Source organism: Tachypleus tridentatus, chromosome 10, assembly GCF_004210375.1.
Source record: "Tachypleus tridentatus isolate NWPU-2018 chromosome 10, ASM421037v1, whole genome shotgun sequence".
Lineage (NCBI taxonomy): Eukaryota > Metazoa > Arthropoda > Merostomata > Xiphosura > Limulidae > Tachypleus > Tachypleus tridentatus.
Genome location: NC_134834.1, coordinates 50,587,480 through 50,603,762, shown reverse-complemented (window position 1 = coordinate 50,603,762; position 16,283 = coordinate 50,587,480). Strand labels below are relative to the sequence as shown.

The window sequence follows — 16,283 nt, the reverse complement described above, 5'->3', positions numbered from 1 at the left end:
TGATCCCATGTACATTTGCCTCTGAGATTTGCATGCCATTAGCTACTTCCATCTAAAACTCACATGTTTAACATGAATTGCACAAGCACATGATGACATCACCATTTGATGATAGCCCTCCACCAACAGGAGATCAATACAAATAATCCATTTATGCTGTAACACCCTCTAAGCACTTGCAATTGAAATAACTCATTCTTCAATAGGGCATGAAAAAAATGCACCAGAAGTAGGAAAAACAGGAGGAAAGGTATGCAGTAGTATCTATCAAAAATACATTCTTAGGTATACAAAACATCATCTTCTGAGATGATACCTCATCTTTTTACACACAGTAGCTAGAATTCTATATTAAACCTAGATTAACTACTTTTAGAAAGTGCCCAAAAAAGCATATCATCTGATTGCAGAGGTATTGTTGGAATGGGTAGAATTTTTATCATAACCAACCAAGCACCCAAGTGGTTTGCAAGCCAAGAAATGTAGAGCATAATCAGAATGTACAGTCTGTGTTTTACCTCAACTCAACTGGACAGATAGAAATGGGGATGACAAGCCTTTCCCACTGAATAGTAAGAGGGCACATTAGTTGTCTGAAAGGTGGTCTGCACAACATGAACAGTGTTACCATTATACTCCCTCCCATAGTATCATGAAGGAACTCTAAGATCAATCACCAATTACTTCCACCTTTATATATTACTTTCCCTTCATATGTCAAAGAGGTCTCTACAACAACATTTTACTGCTGTGACAGCAAGCACCCCTTAAACTGGGAAAAATCCAGAGTTTACCACCTTCTGCTATGAATGGGTTAAAAGCTAACAAACATGAACAAAAGAAATCGATAGTCACTTCTCTGGTCCATGAACTATCATGGAAAAGATATGGTTAGAGTAAGGTAATTGTGCAATTTGAATACCACGAGAATACTTCTACTGATCTTACAGAACACCCCATATCAACAGCAGGTAGCAGTAGAGCCAGGGTGGATGAGTTAAATGTTGTCTGTTACCCCTGATCTGTTGCAAATTTTGGAAAATAAGCATTCCTTTGGAAACAGCATCAGACACTTGGTATGAAAAGGGTGATGAAAAGAAAGGAAACATATACTCTTCAAAACAAGAAATGCAAAAGGGATATTTTTTTTATTTTAAAGATAAATATATGTAATAACATTACAAGCTCAGAGTATGTGATGTTACATGTGTTAAGGCACTGATTGTCAGACCAAAATGACAATAAAAATTGTGCACTTTGAAAACGGAGGAAAACATCAGATTTTTCGCCACAACGCATACGTGTCCAATAAATTTGTTTGAGAGATCTGCATGTCCTGCAAGTGCAACATGTGCAAAATCCCTATAAAAGTGACGGGTTCTCGGTTTCCATAGCTCAGTGTTAAGCCACCGACATGCAATACAGTTACACCAAGACTGACTGAAGCACAATGCAACAACGCCATTGGTCGCTTGGAAGCAGGCGAATCTCGATCAGATGTTGCCAGAGCTGTGAATGTCCACCCAAGCACCATCACAAGGCTATGGAATCGTCACCAACAACATGGATCAACTCGTGACCGTATAGGATCTGGCAGACCTCGTGCGACCACGCCTGCACAAGATCGCAACATCCGGTTACGTCACCTTCGGATAGAATAGAAGAGTAAGTATGTACAATGAAAAAGGGTGCAGAAAGCATAAATTGCATATGCATCCAAATGACAATGACCAAAGGCAAGAGGAAGACAGTTTTCAGAAAAAGAAGGTACAATGAATATGAAGCCAACTGCTTGAACAGAGCTTGTGTAAGAACACCAAAGTCCCTGTTAGGCATGGGAGTAAGACAAGGGGTCAGTACAGAAAGAAAGATTAGAGGACAGAAGAAGACAAACCTGACAACAACAGGAAAGGTGAAATGTAGTTGATAAAGCCACCTGAGAACCAGCACTAGTGAAAACTGACAATTTATGGTCGAAGAATCATGTGAAAAAAAAGGCAAAAAGGTGGGCCATAGTAGGATGATCTGCAGAAAAAGTTAATGTTAAAAACACACCATTTCTGTTGATAGATGGAAAAAGTTGAAAGACAATAGAAATGGGATAAGAAAAAGACAACAAAATTAGAAAGCACAGCCATGGACTGAATAAATCCTTCACCTTCATGTGTGGGATAACATACCTCTAGGTGAAAGAGACACAGTTGGAGTAAGAGAAAGTGGGAATGAGGCAGACAAAGAGAGGGTCTACAAATCAGTCGATTAAGCAGCAGAAATCAAGATTGTGCACCAAAGTGGCACCACCAACACTATCTGATGAAGACTGTCACATTTCAGAGCAATGACAGGAAGGAAAAAAGAAACATGAGAACAAGCATGCAGAAAAAAAGGGGAGACTAGTCCTGGCTGAGATCGTTGATTGCTGAGGTTGAATGGTGAGGAACTTGAGACCTGAAAAGGGAAAGTGTGGTGTTGAGAATGCTGAAGGCATTGATGTAAGGTATGACTGTCTGAGAGCAAACTAATTGAAAAATATGATGGTGGAAATACTTCTCCACTGTTAAAACCCTGTCAGGTGATAAGCCACAAGACAAACTGCATGGAAATAAGATGTTGATATTTATTATTAATAACAAAGCTACACAAAAGGTTATTTGTGCTGTGCCACAGGTATTGAAACCCAGTTTCTAAAGGTATAACTCCATGAACATACTGCTGTGCCACTGGGGAGCTCATAGGAATAAGCCCAAAACAGCACATTCAATACATGGAAATGGATTGGATCATGACCAACTGAACCATGAGAAGACGGAAGAAATAGGAAAATGGTCAACGAGTGGCGAGAACTTCATGGATGTTGATGTATAATAAATGTTCAATGCAGCTCACACATACACTGAACATGTAGTTGAAGAATACACTCACATATACAATATATAAAGTGGGCATGAGAAAAGACTTGAAAGGCTTGATAAGCTAAGTCCATACAAGCAGCTACTTGCAGAAGATTACAGGTATAAGATAAGGAATCCAAGCTGATCATGAATGTACCTTATGAAAAAAGCTTATTACTCTTTATTTCACATAATCTAACTTTATCCAGCCTAAAATGTTTCTAATTTTAAATTTTAGTTACATTTCTGATAGGTCTAGAATAAACATAAAAGACAAAAAATAAAGTACTTATCTGGACCATCTTTTTCTTTTTTGTGCTGTCAACTGTCCATTACACTTAATATTTTTTTTTATTCAAATGGCATTACTGTACTAAAATCTATAATTAAATAATACACATAAAACATAATAATCACATGCAAGAAGCAGATGATGTTTCGTAACATGACTAACAGTTTTTCTGGTTTTCTAACTGTGATAAATGGCAATAATATTCAGCTAAATAGTTTGAACTGAAAGTAAAAATAAACAATTTTCTGTACAAAAAAGATTTGATTAAATGAAAACTTTGGCTCTCTATGGGTTACAAGTAATAAAATATTAGATGTCAGAGAACTATTGGCAGTTTCTGAATAAGGGAATGTGGCAACAAGGCATGGCAAGAGGGACTGATTTTCTATTTGATGGCTTTGTAATTAAACAAGAGTGAAACCTGTAAAAGTGTTAATATTTTCCTAAACTGAAAATGTATTTTTTGAAAGATACCTCCTTTATCAGCACAACACAACTCCTATCACAACTAGTGCTCTCTTCTCCACAGTTACACATGTTAATGACTTTCAGACTGGTCACTGACCTACACCACAAATCACCAGAAGCAGGAAGGATAGGTGGAAAACATGGAAGTTAGTCAGCATCAATCAGAAATCATTTTTAGTTTATGAAAATGTTAATTTCTGATATCTTATCTCTTTTCACAAAATAGCTAGAATCCCACAGCAAACTGGTAGAGGGTCATTGACAAAAAGTCCTCCATTATAAAGTACACAAAGAGAGACCATGAAGTGTGAAACCAAAAAATGACAATATCACATCACAGCAGGAGAACACACTACATCTGACCCACGTATACTCTATGCTATTTTATGACTGTGTTGTAAATATAAAAGGGATAAAAACATGAAGGAATCCCATAATAGATATTTCCTATTAATGGGACCCCCAGATGTCAAAAGGCTAAGACATGACAGACCATAGTGGTAGTTTGACCTTCTCCAGCAGCAGGTTGGAGAGTGGAAAACCCACAGTGGGATGTCATCTCCAGTCCAAAACCTGGTGGAATTGGACAATTTTCATCCAGTCCACAGTAGGAGGGGAGATATCTGCTAGAATACATGTAATCCAGAGGATGGCAGGTTGGAGGAACATCTCACCCTGAGGGAAATACTGCAATATATGGCAGGAAGGCTATTATTCCATTGACACATACTTCTAATCATGACTTGTTAAGACTATGGTAGGAAGAGCTATATGCCACAGATGCTTGCAGAATGATACAATCCTACTCTCAACTGAGTGGTATGATGCAACACCTATCACTCCAAAGTCTACCATCCCAATAGATACAAAGTGTAAGTGGCAGAAACTCTCATACCCTATTAGAAACAAATACACTGGAGATCCTTGAGAACTGAAACTCCACAGACAGTGCAATGAGTGACCACAACACCTATTTTGAAAGCAGAGCTACAACATCAATGGAGTAAATCAATCAACACCTGGCAGCATGTGGAATTGTACATCCTGTGTATGGTAGGAAGAGTCTCAATGTCAGAGGGTATAAGAAATGGGTAGCAATCCCCGTCTGCTTTACTCATGATTATCCATGAGTGTATGGTCTGGAACAAACATGTTTAGGAAGCAAAAGACCCTAGAGAGAACCACTAGTGGTCCTACAGAAACACATTTCAATAGTATGCATAATACAATCCTATACAGCACAGATGACAAATGAATGGAGACACACAACTAACACCTGGTGGCATCAGAAAGTGTTCATCAGGGCTAGAGTAGAAGAACTACAACATAAATGATATTGAGCCTGGTCACAATGCTGATTTTCCAGAAAAAAACATACTTGGTCAGCACCACTTGCTACTGTTCAGAATCCACAACACATTAACAAAAAGATCCCTAATTAAATAAAGAATTAAAATATACTACACACCAGTCATAACATTAATAAACTGTGAATAAGATTTCCTATATTCTGTAAACATAGGGAGAAAGGACTGGGCCTGACTGATGAGGAAATGAATGAATATACCCAAACAACTCAAATATTGTATAAGAAACGACTTCTACACCTTTATGACCCAGCAGTACCATCTGTGGTAGTTGCAATATCTAAAACTGGTACAGCACAATGACAATTCAAATATGAAGCAATACAAATACAAAAAAGAAAGAAAAGTTCAAAAAAGCAGAACCATCTCACAAATCAAACACAAAAATTTAAAAAAATATTAAAGAAATACAAAGCATGTAGTATAAAAAAAACATGACAAATTTGCAAGCCAAAACTAATGGCAAGCACTGAAAATATGCACCAACAGATGACAGTACTATTCGAGAACAGGTGAGATATCATATTGGAATATGCTTTACGATGACAGATTATAGTGAGTAATTTATAATAACTTTTGTATTTCTTGGAGGGGTAGTAAATAAATTAGAGGGGATGTAGAGAGAGAAAATTTTATAATTCTTACACTAGAGGATATTCAGGATTTCTTTTTAACATTGCCATATATTATTAAAATATGTCAAATTTATTCATATACCATGACAAAAAGTAGTTTAATTAAATTTAGCATGTAGAAAAAGATGCCTATAGTGAAGGAGTTAGAGATAAAAAGCAGATGTAATGCCAAAATGAAAAGCATGGTTCTGGAAGACCTGATCTCAATGGATGAAACAAAGAAAATGTCTAAGAGACAGGGTGGACGTAATATCCAAAATGCTGAGAGAGAAGAAACTTTCCATATAGAACTGAAGGACTATAAGAAACCAGGTGGAATATAAGTTAATAACCAGATGTCACTTCACATTCATTTAGGAGACCACATAAAGTCAATAAGAATAACCAGGTGTGGGGGATTAAAATCCTTTTGAGGACAACAGACCTGAACTCATCCTCAAGACACTTAATATAAAAAATAAAAAAGGGAGGAGGAATAGATATGAAAATGGGAAGGAAGTAGAGAGAAGTGGGGTAGATAAGTTGAATAACTCATTTATCAAATGAAAATGGAGGTCAAAGGACAGTGAACAGACAGGTCCATACAGAACTCTTCCTGACTGTCTAGTCACTGATAAGACAAGCAATGACCCTGACATTGAAAATTGATTGAAGAAGTAGAAGAAGGCTAGGAAACTAGGATGGGAAGGAGAGATGTGGATTCAGGAAGCCTAGTAACAGAAGTTTGATGTTGAGAAAGAAGTCACAGTGGACAATGAGGATTGATGCTGTGCCATCTCTGTCAGGGTCTTCAGTGAGTCAGGAATATCCATGGAGACTTCTGGTTGAAGAAATGGGGCCCAACAAAGCAGGAAGGAGGCATACACTAGCTAGGAAAGCATTCCACCTCATAAAACCCCAACAGCAGAGGAACTTAGGACAGATAAAGCAGAAACAGTAGTATGGACAAACATGGTGAAGATAGTAAGAAAGAAATGAGAACAAACATCTCCAGAACCTCACCCCTTGAAACAGAAGGTGAAGTGATAAGATGTAATGCAGGAGGGTGTCAAGAAAGAGATATTGGTATGAAAATTGAGCAATAGAAATGGAAATAGAAGTTAAGGAGTTCACCACCCTCAGCCAGATAAAAGAGATTCCAAAGACTGTGACTCAAGGAATGGAACTGAAGAAAAGCTGTAAGCCACAACAAGAATCAAGAATGAAGAGGCATGATAGTATGGATGTGCAGTTGTTTGACATGGAACATAATGTTAGGTGAAAGACAAAGTAGAATGGAGCATTGGTTTCATTGTCGCTATCATGGGATGAAACAGATGTTATTATCATTTGAGAATTCATAATAGAGACAGGGGGAAAAGAATGATAAGAGCATAGATGCAAAATCATGTCAAGGAAGAGATTAGTAAGATGAGGATTTTCTCCTCTACAATTAAAGTTGTGCTTAGAGTAAACCCAGGATGTGGAAAAAGTAAGTCAAATCATCATCACCTGGATCATGTTCCAACTGAGAGGAAGGAATGTCAGACAAATAGAAGGGAAGACACCCAGTATGCATAAAAAAATCCATAAAGCATAAAATGATGGCTATTATGTCATTCACAAATAACATGCTCCAGAAACCACAATAGACACAGATCCAATGTTAGGAACATTGTCGCTATCATGGAATGAAACAGAAGTTACCATGACTTGAGAATTCATAATACATAAGCAGGAAATGTTTTTTTTTTCTTTAGTCATAACAGAAATCAGTAAAATTTAAGTTTTGTAAACTATTGCAAATATAATGTAATTGATTCATAATTAAAAAAAAGTCTGTTCTAGGCAATGCCAAGGGAAAAAAACAAAGTCATTCAGAGCACATGTGCCTAGAGGGAGTTACTGTGTAAGGAAATTTTGATGTCCTCCTCTTGGTGGAAGGTTACTGTTACATCATGATACCATTGTATACAAGTGAAGTTCAGGTGAAACACAATTTTTAGGTGGGAGTTAGCTTTCAGTTATTGGCATGCAAATCTCAGAAGTAGGTGTGAAAAAAATTCAGCTATTCTGTGTGAGTAGGTGAGGTATTGTCTTGGAAAGACAGAAATAGTGGAGCCAATAAAATTAAATGAATTTAAGTAAGAAAATGAAAAAAAATTATGTACACATTAAAAATGTGAAAGATAATTTAACTATGAGAACATAAATATTAAATAATTAAATTATTAACATATGTGAAAGCTAAAGATTTTGTATATGGAAACACACAGGAAAAAAAAATGGATTTTATAAAGAAACATATGAAGGTAACTTACAGTTGAAACTGTTAAAACAAAGCCAGGTGTTAGGCTATGATGATGACTTGTTCCACATAACATGCCAAGACAGGAAGAAAGAAGATCCTGGAAGATGAGCAGCCTTTCTTTGTTGCTCTGTTTTAATTCTTGTAACTCATGTTCATCTGAAGAGACCATCAGTGCATCAAGTTCTAGATGCACCTGCATATAATTAATATTACAATGTATCAGTACCCTTTAATATTTTGTGAAATCTTGAACCATACAAGAGAAACAACAGACCCATCTCTCAGAAGAAATAAAAATTCATTATGATCTACTTCCAGAAGAATCAAACAATTACTGAGGTTAATCACACTTTATAATGATGATGTTCCACATCTTATACTACCTTTCATTGTCAAATGTGTCCAGTCTGATTGCAGTAGTCATGCTCTATTGTGAAAAATAGTTTTCATTGTAATAAGTTTCTGTAAGGCCAATTTTATATTACATATTTTGACAAATTCTCAACAGATCTTCCACCATATGTAGATATTTTTGAAGAACACGTTTAAGCAAGACAGAAAAAAAAACACTTAAGAGGTACTACAGACGACTTGACAGATAGGTGATCAAATAGGATTTCTATGATTTCAATTTCTTTGGGCATTTTTCTTTCACAAGAAGTCACTGATCTTGAGGTTTGGCTAGAAGATTATGAACTCTCAGCTCATGAACATCTGACAACTTTGAAGCCTTCTTCATTATTTTTGAACAGCACCAGAATATATGTCCAGTTTTGTCACAAAATATTTTGGTACCAGAGGGTTTTCATTTATAGCCAGTTGGTGTAATCTGTTAGCTTGTTGCTGTCTGAAATGCTCTGCAAGTTTTATAACTTTTATGCAGAAAACTGAAGGTTCTCCCTTTAGAAATGTTATGCCCTGTAGCACCACATCCATTAATTTTGTACTTTATGGATATTTCTCTTTGTAAAGAGTTTTCATATTCTTTTTAGTTGTAAGTCTACTTTTGTAAACATTACAGTGTTTAATGGTCATGATTTTTCCATGAACCAAATTCTTAGTGCTAAAGATGATATATGTGTTACTGTAGCTTGGATCTGTAGTGACATATCAGCTTATTAACATACACAAATCATTCAAATAAAGTATGATTAACTCAGTTTGTTGTCAATTCATCATACTAACTTATGGAAATATCAACCACTACTCTTAACATTTATCAAAAACTATGAGGCTATTCAGCTCTTTATTCAAATTATCACATGATATTTGTTAGTTTTGTAACTGGAAAACAAACTTCAGTAATATGTACATACCTTTTATTTTACTTTTTAATATCACAGTTCACCCAGTGAAAGCTAGGTAAAAGTCATTTAAATTGCTTCAAACAAGTATTTGTATAACAAATGGGAAGAAAAAAATGTTATATACACACACATGAATATATAAAACCAAGTCAAGCCATCTTTATAAGTTAGTCATAAAAGTTCTATTGGGTGGGCAGTCTCTACCATTATCTACATTGATGAGAATTTATATTACTCAAAAACGTTGTTCGCAGCTAACCATGGTCTAGGTTTTGTTGCTTAGTAAATTGATTGATTGATTTAGTGTTTTATGGCACAAAGCAGTGAGGCTATCTGCACCAGACATTCGGTAAAAATGTAAAAAATAATAATAATAATAATAAAATAAATAAATAAATGTAGTAATAGACATAAATGGAAAAGAAGGTAAAACAAAAAAGTATAAAACCAATGTTGACACCTAGTCTACAATGTTAAGATAGAAGGCAGAGTATAAGAAGTTGTAAGGTATTTACTCTAGCAAAAAGGTAATGATCATAACCCGCCAGGAAGACTAACAGGTAAGTTCAAGAACCACCGTCAATCACCTGAAGTTGGCCTTTCCAGTCCTGGTTCCAGGTTATGTGTCATAGCGGCTATTATCAAAATGTAAAAGAATAAAAGTTTTAAAAGACACTCCGCAAAATCGTAATAATGAGTAGCCAAATGTCCAGTAAAAAGATAAAAGTCAAGTAAATGGAGTAAAATTTGTAAAAGTAATTGAAGATAAAAGCAAAAACAGCAATTAAAACAGAAAATGGCGTAAAAACCAATGTTGACATCCAGTCAACAAAGTTGTAAAGAACTACCTGTAGCAGAATGGTAATCATCATAACCCGCCAGGAAGACTAACAGGTAAGTATAAAAACCACCGTCAGTCACCTGAAGTTGGTCTTTCCAGTCCTGGTTCCAGGTTATGAGTCAATATGGCCAGTACTAAAAAGTTAAGTAGTAAAAGTGTGAAATGATATGCAGCAAAAGTATAATAACAACTCGCCAGGACGACTAACGAGTAGTTCAAACAGAAGCGTTAGTCACCTGAAGTTGGCCTTTCCAGTCCTGATGTCGAGTTATGATGTCCTCCTTCCAAACTTTACGGAAGCTAGATGGTCAAAGTCCAATTTTGGGTTTGATTTGAAAAAGTTTGTTGTCACGGTGCTCACTCCAAGTGGACCGCCAGCTGGCACGGAGCCGAGCCTTGAAGACAACACCATAGTCCATGTACAGAATAGGCATAGGAGTGATGGTGCTGAAGCAGACATATTTAGCTGCCATGTCTGCAAGCTTGTTCCCGCGAATACCAACATGGCCTGGTATCCAGAAAAACTGGATTGAAGTAGCTGCTAATGAGAAATGGGCCAGTCGGTTTCGAATATCAGCGAGAATAGAACTAAGCGAATCACTATAAATAGTGCAGTTGGAGTACTGCTCAGCTGCAATATGATCCAGGGCAAGAGATATGGCATACAGTTCAGCAGTGAACACAGAAGCTGTAGAAGGGATTCTGCGCGCAACTACTGACCCATAGCAAACCATAGCAGAGCCCACTGAATTACCTGATTTGGAACCATCTGTATAAATGGGAACTGAATGATTGTTTGAAAGATATTCATTGAATAAAAGACGGTACTTCCAATCTGGAGTATCTGCCTTTTTTAGGTGACTGAAAGAAAGGTCACATTTGGGGGCTGTAATAAGCCATGGTGGGATAGGCCAACCTGTGGAATCTGCAATGTTATCCAAGAACAGACCCAATTCATCCAATTGCGCCCGGATGCGAAGGCCAAACGGAGCAATGACAGATCGTCTGTTCTGAAAAAGTACTGCCCACCGAGGAAGGAAAACACATTTCCAGGTGGGATGCTTTGGTAAGGAATGAAGTTTCGAAGTATATTGTAAAGATAGTTGCAAACGGCAAAGGTGTAGAGAAGGTTCATGAGATTCAATGTATATACTTTGAACTGGAGAGGTACGGAAAGCCCCAGTGCAGAGTCGAAGTCCTTGGTGATGAATGGGGTCCAGCATCTTTAAGGCCGAGGGTCTGGCAGAGCCATAGACCATTGATCCATAATCGAGTTTCGATCTAATAAGAGCACGATATACCTTTAACATTGAACAGCGATCTGCCCCCCAACTGGTAGAAGAGAGAACACGGAGAATGTTCAGTGCTCTTGTGCATTTGACCTGAAGCTGCTTTAAGTGTGGTATAAAGGTCAGTTTACGATCAAAGATAAGCCCCAAGAACTTGGTCTCCGGGACCACTGGCAGCAAAACTTTACCGATATGAAGTTCAGGATCAGGGTGAATACCCCATCGACAGCAAAAGTGCATGCATACAGTTTTGGACAGAGAGAAATTAAAGCCGTTCGCCAGAGTCCACTTCCATACACAATTGAGGGGGGTTTGTAGTTGCCGCTCAATATATTTCATGTTTGACGACTGACATGAGATGTGAAAGTCTTCGACATACAGCCCATTCGCAATAGTGAGAGGGAGTTGTTCAGTGATGGCATTTATCTTTATACTGAAGAGTGTAACACTCAATACACAGCCTTGAGGGACTCCAAGTTCCTATACAAAAGAACGGGAAAGTGTCGAACCCACACGAACTTGGAATCTCCTGTCCATTAAAAATTTTTTAATAAACATGGGTAGATGGCCACGTAACCCATATGTATGGAGGTCTCGCAAAATGCCATATCTCCATGTTGTGTCGTAAGCCTTCTCTATGTCAAAGAATATTGATACAAGATGTTGGCGGTTGAGAAAGGCTTCTCTGATAGATGTTTCAAGATGAATTAGGTGGTCTGTGGTGGAGTGCTTTCGACGGAACCCACACTGGGTGGGCGAGAGGAGGTTGTTTGATTCAAGGAACCAAACAAGACGAGCATTAACCATCCTTTCTAATGTCTTACAGAGACAGCTCGTCAAAGCAATTGGACGGTAGTTTGAGGAAATCTTGGGATCTTTCCCTGGCTTAGAGAAAGGTAAAATAATAGCCTGGCACCAGGCATCAGGAAAAACATTCTCCTGCCAGATCCGGTTGAAAACAATCAGAAGGACATCAAGAGAAGCAGGAGATAGATGGTGCAGCATGTCATAATGAATATCATCAGGTCCAACAGATGTACTGGCAGACCGATGAAGGGCCATTTTTAGTTCCACTAGGGTAAAGGGACAATTATAGTCAAAGGAACAGTCAGTTCGAAAGGAAAGAGGTGATCGCTCTGCCCGAGTCTTGATGGCCAGGAAGGTGGAGGAACAAGCAGAAGTGCTAGATACCCGCAAAAGCTTTCACCTAGAGTGTTAGCGATGTTCAACATCAGTCACCTCCTGACCATCAGAGAGTAAGATCGAGAGGGGGACAGAATTGTAGTGCCCATTAACCTTTCGAATCCTGTCCCATATGATCTTGGAACTGGTGATAGAAGATATACTGGTTGTGAACTTAATCCAAGATTCCTTCTGGCTTTGACGTCTTACCCACCTAGCATGTGCACGGGCCCGTTGGAAAGCAACCCGGTTTGAAAGTGTGGGACATCTACGAAAAGTATCCCAGGCCCGCTTTTGAGCCTTCCGTGCTAAGTGGCAAGCAGGATTCCACCACGGACGAGGATATCGTGGAAAACGTGTCAAGGTTTTAGGAATACACTGAGCAGCTGCATGTGTAATACAGTCAGTTACCGCTGCTACACAGTCGTCTATTGATGGCTGATTTACGATGGCAGGATCAAGTTCTGCGAGAGCAGTGAAAGTGGACCAGTCTGCCTGATCCAGCTTCCACCGGGCACGCGGTAGGGTGGCATCGACCACGCCAGTCTCTCTCAAAAGGATCGGAAAATGATCACTGCCTAGTGGATTACTGTCAACCCTCCATGAAAAATGGGAGAATAATGAAGGGGAGCAAACTGAGAGATCAATAGCAGTAAAGGACTGACTAGGTGCATGAAAGTAAGTGGAAGAACCAGTATTGAAAAGAGAAAGATTGTGATCAGAGAGCATCCGCTCTACATATCGGCCCCTCCCATCAATAAAAGCACTTCCCAAGAGGGGATGATGTCCATTAAAATCTCCTAGGATTAGAAATGGAGATGGCAATTATTCAACGAGAGCATCAAGATCTGATTGATCATATGTCTCTCCAGGGAACAGGTACAGAGAACAAACAGTGATGGTATGACCCAAGGAAACACGGATGGCCACAGCCTCCAAGGGTGTGTTGAGTGACAAAGACAGGGTGGGCACGTGTTGATCAACCAACAGTGCCACCCCTCCATGTACTCGACCATCACACAACCTGTCATTTCTGTACAGAGAAAACTGCCGAATGGAGACAGTATCAGCAGTTTTGAGAAATGTTTCTTGTAAAGAAAGACAAATAGGATGGTAGGAAGCAATCAGCGTTTTGATATCATCCAGATTAGAATGTAAACCTCGACAGTTCCATTGTATCAAGGTGGCCATTTTTAAGAACGGATAGGTGAAGTGGCTGGAGAACCCTTCGGTTTATGACCACGTCTTTTTTCTTTACTGTCTTTAGTCGGAAGAGGTCTATCAACCTCCATGAATCCTGGTCTGGGTCGGGTAGGCAGGTTTTTGTTATTGGAAGGGGAATCCAGTGACTGAGGATGCAAACGAATAATTGTTTTGTCTCTTGTGGTGGGAGAAAAAGATGTATCAGAAGAAATGCCTGTATTTGAAACTGAAGGACGTGGATCTTGAGGTTTGTTGGAAGGTATGGGAGGAACAGAGATGGGTGTGGAAGTCGATTCATCAACCTTTTTAACCACGGAGGTCAAAAGGCTTTTCATTTGTTTTGAAAACGATTCTCTTGGAGGCACAGAGAGATCTGTCTGCACTCCCACTGTAGTTGTGGAATGAAGTGCAGCAGCATATGTCCGAGATGGAGTTGTGGACAGCAATTTCCGAGCCTCAGGATAACTAATGTTATGTGTCGTTTTCAAACGCTGCACCTCTTTTTCCTCCAACCATTTTGGGCAAGAATGAAAGTAAGAGAGGTGATAACCATTGCAGTTTACGCAATGTGGGTTCATGTCACAGTCATAGGCATCGTGGTCCTTGCCTCCACAACGAGCACATGTCAGGGAACCACGACAAGATGTCTTTGAGTGGCGAATCTCTGACATTGGAAACATCAAGAGGGTTTGGTATGTATGGCGAACCCTGCAATGAGATAACCTGCCTTGATGGTGGCAGGTGCACGTAGTGAAGTAAATGTTAAAACGAGGGTATTTGTTGGTAGTGTAACGCCATCTTTGCGAGTGGAGATGCGCCTCACTGCAGAAACTCCTTGAGTGGAGAGACCAGCGAGAATCTCTGACTCGAACGTTCTTCAAATCCCTTTCAACAATAACTCCTTGTGAAGAATTCAAGGTAGCATGGGGTGTAACCTCAGTAGGTATATCCCCAATTGCCTTTGAATTCAAGAGGAGTTCACTGTGTTGGGATGTGGATGTTTCAACCAATATGTCACCAGATCAAGTTTCTTTACTGACTTTGGAGAGCCAGCAAGTCCCTCTAGTCCCTTTTGAATAAAAAAAAGGGGACATTTGCCCTAAAGGTTTTTCGAAAGAGAATGTAATATAAGAAAATGAGGTACTTGTGTTACTGATGTTGAAGATTGCTGTTCTGAGTATTCAAGACGTGGTCGCTTACTCATTGACTGTTTTTTTACAATTTTATTTAAATTTTTTAGAGGATCCATAGGAAAAAGAAACAATTTCGGTACCCACTGACCCCACCCACCATGGAGCCCTACAAGGGGACGCACTACAAAGTCACGCAAGGACAATGCAACAACGCCAGGGTTTTGTGAGCACTATACCCAAACACCAGCATCAGGCACAATGTCCACAACACCCGTTGAGAACTTCCAACACTGGTACTTGGTTGACTCTAGCCCAAGTGGACCAGCCGATTGACCCAAGGGTGGCCACCCAAAGGCCGCCCGTCTACAGGAATTCGAGGCCAAAGTGGTATGTTGGGGTTGGACCCCTCAACCACCAGGATCCTCTCCTCCCCTTCACGGGTCGCCACGCACGGCAAACACTTGGGTGGATGTTTAGATCCCAGAGAAGGTAACCAGATAGAACAGAACCTTCCCTGGGAGGTCCCCTCACCATGTACAGGAATCCACACCGAGGGGTGCTTAGTAAAAGTTTATCATTATTCATTCATAATGTACTTGTGTTTTTTTAATCTTGTCTTTTTATTCAAAATATTCCCCCAAACAAACTAACCTGGCTTATAATAATAACTCCAGGAGTTGTAGGACTTCGCAGTTCAGAAATAACAGGTTCTTGAAACAGCAAAGGAAAAATAACCACCTGTTCATCTGATGTATCATACTTTAGTTTCCTTTCCATTAGTTTGAGCTTTGAATCCTTGTAGTTCAGCAGTATTATCTTCTTTTCCACAGAAGTGATAACAATATTAACATTTAATGTTGGGAGTTTAAGTTCTGAGCAAAAGTTTAAGATGTTTCCACCTTTTAATACAAAATCACTCAAGGTCTGACTGGCAACTTCAGGAACTTTATCACAGGAAACAATCAGAAGAAGTGTGTTGTCATTCCACGGCACTGTTGTTACCTGTAGTTATGAAAGTTATTTATATGAAAAGTTTGAATGATTATGTTTCAAATAATTAATTTTGACAAAATGTAATGTATGAAAGACTCCACATAATGCAGCCATATACAAAGATAAAAGATTTAATTATGACAAACTTTTACACTGATTTTTAATTTTCTACCTTTTTATTTTTCTCACTTAACATGCTGTAATAACAACTCAATATTTTTTGTTAATTAAATAAAGAGTTAATAATTTCCCTTTCTGTCTTATGTTAACTTCTTGTCAAGATGTGCTTATAACTCTTACTTAAATGCATGATATGACAGAAACCATAAGGATATTGATATGTAGGCAGTTTTTAATTCATGATTTCAGAAAGATATTAACATTTCTATTAG

The 16,283-nt window shown here is 38.6% G+C and overlaps 1 protein-coding gene across 13 annotated transcripts in view; it reads right to left on the bottom strand.

Moving 5' to 3' along the window:
- LOC143229251 (biotin--protein ligase-like) overlaps positions 1 to 16,283 on the bottom strand; it is a 66,729-nt gene that overhangs the window by 25,316 nt on the left and 25,130 nt on the right. For 12 of the 13 annotated variants that reach the window (XR_013015767.1, XM_076461334.1, XM_076461336.1 and 9 more), the window contains 2 exons: positions 15,550 to 15,900; positions 7,954 to 8,136 (listed from right to left, as the gene is read on the bottom strand). Coding sequence is in view for 12 of the 13 variants with exons in the window: in XM_076461334.1 (XP_076317449.1) it covers positions 7,954 to 8,136; positions 15,550 to 15,900 (534 nt within the window). In the remaining variant the exon portion in view is untranslated. The remainder of the gene's footprint in view (positions 1 to 7,953; positions 8,137 to 15,549; positions 15,901 to 16,283) is intronic. The other variant, XM_076461341.1, reaches the window with a different exon arrangement.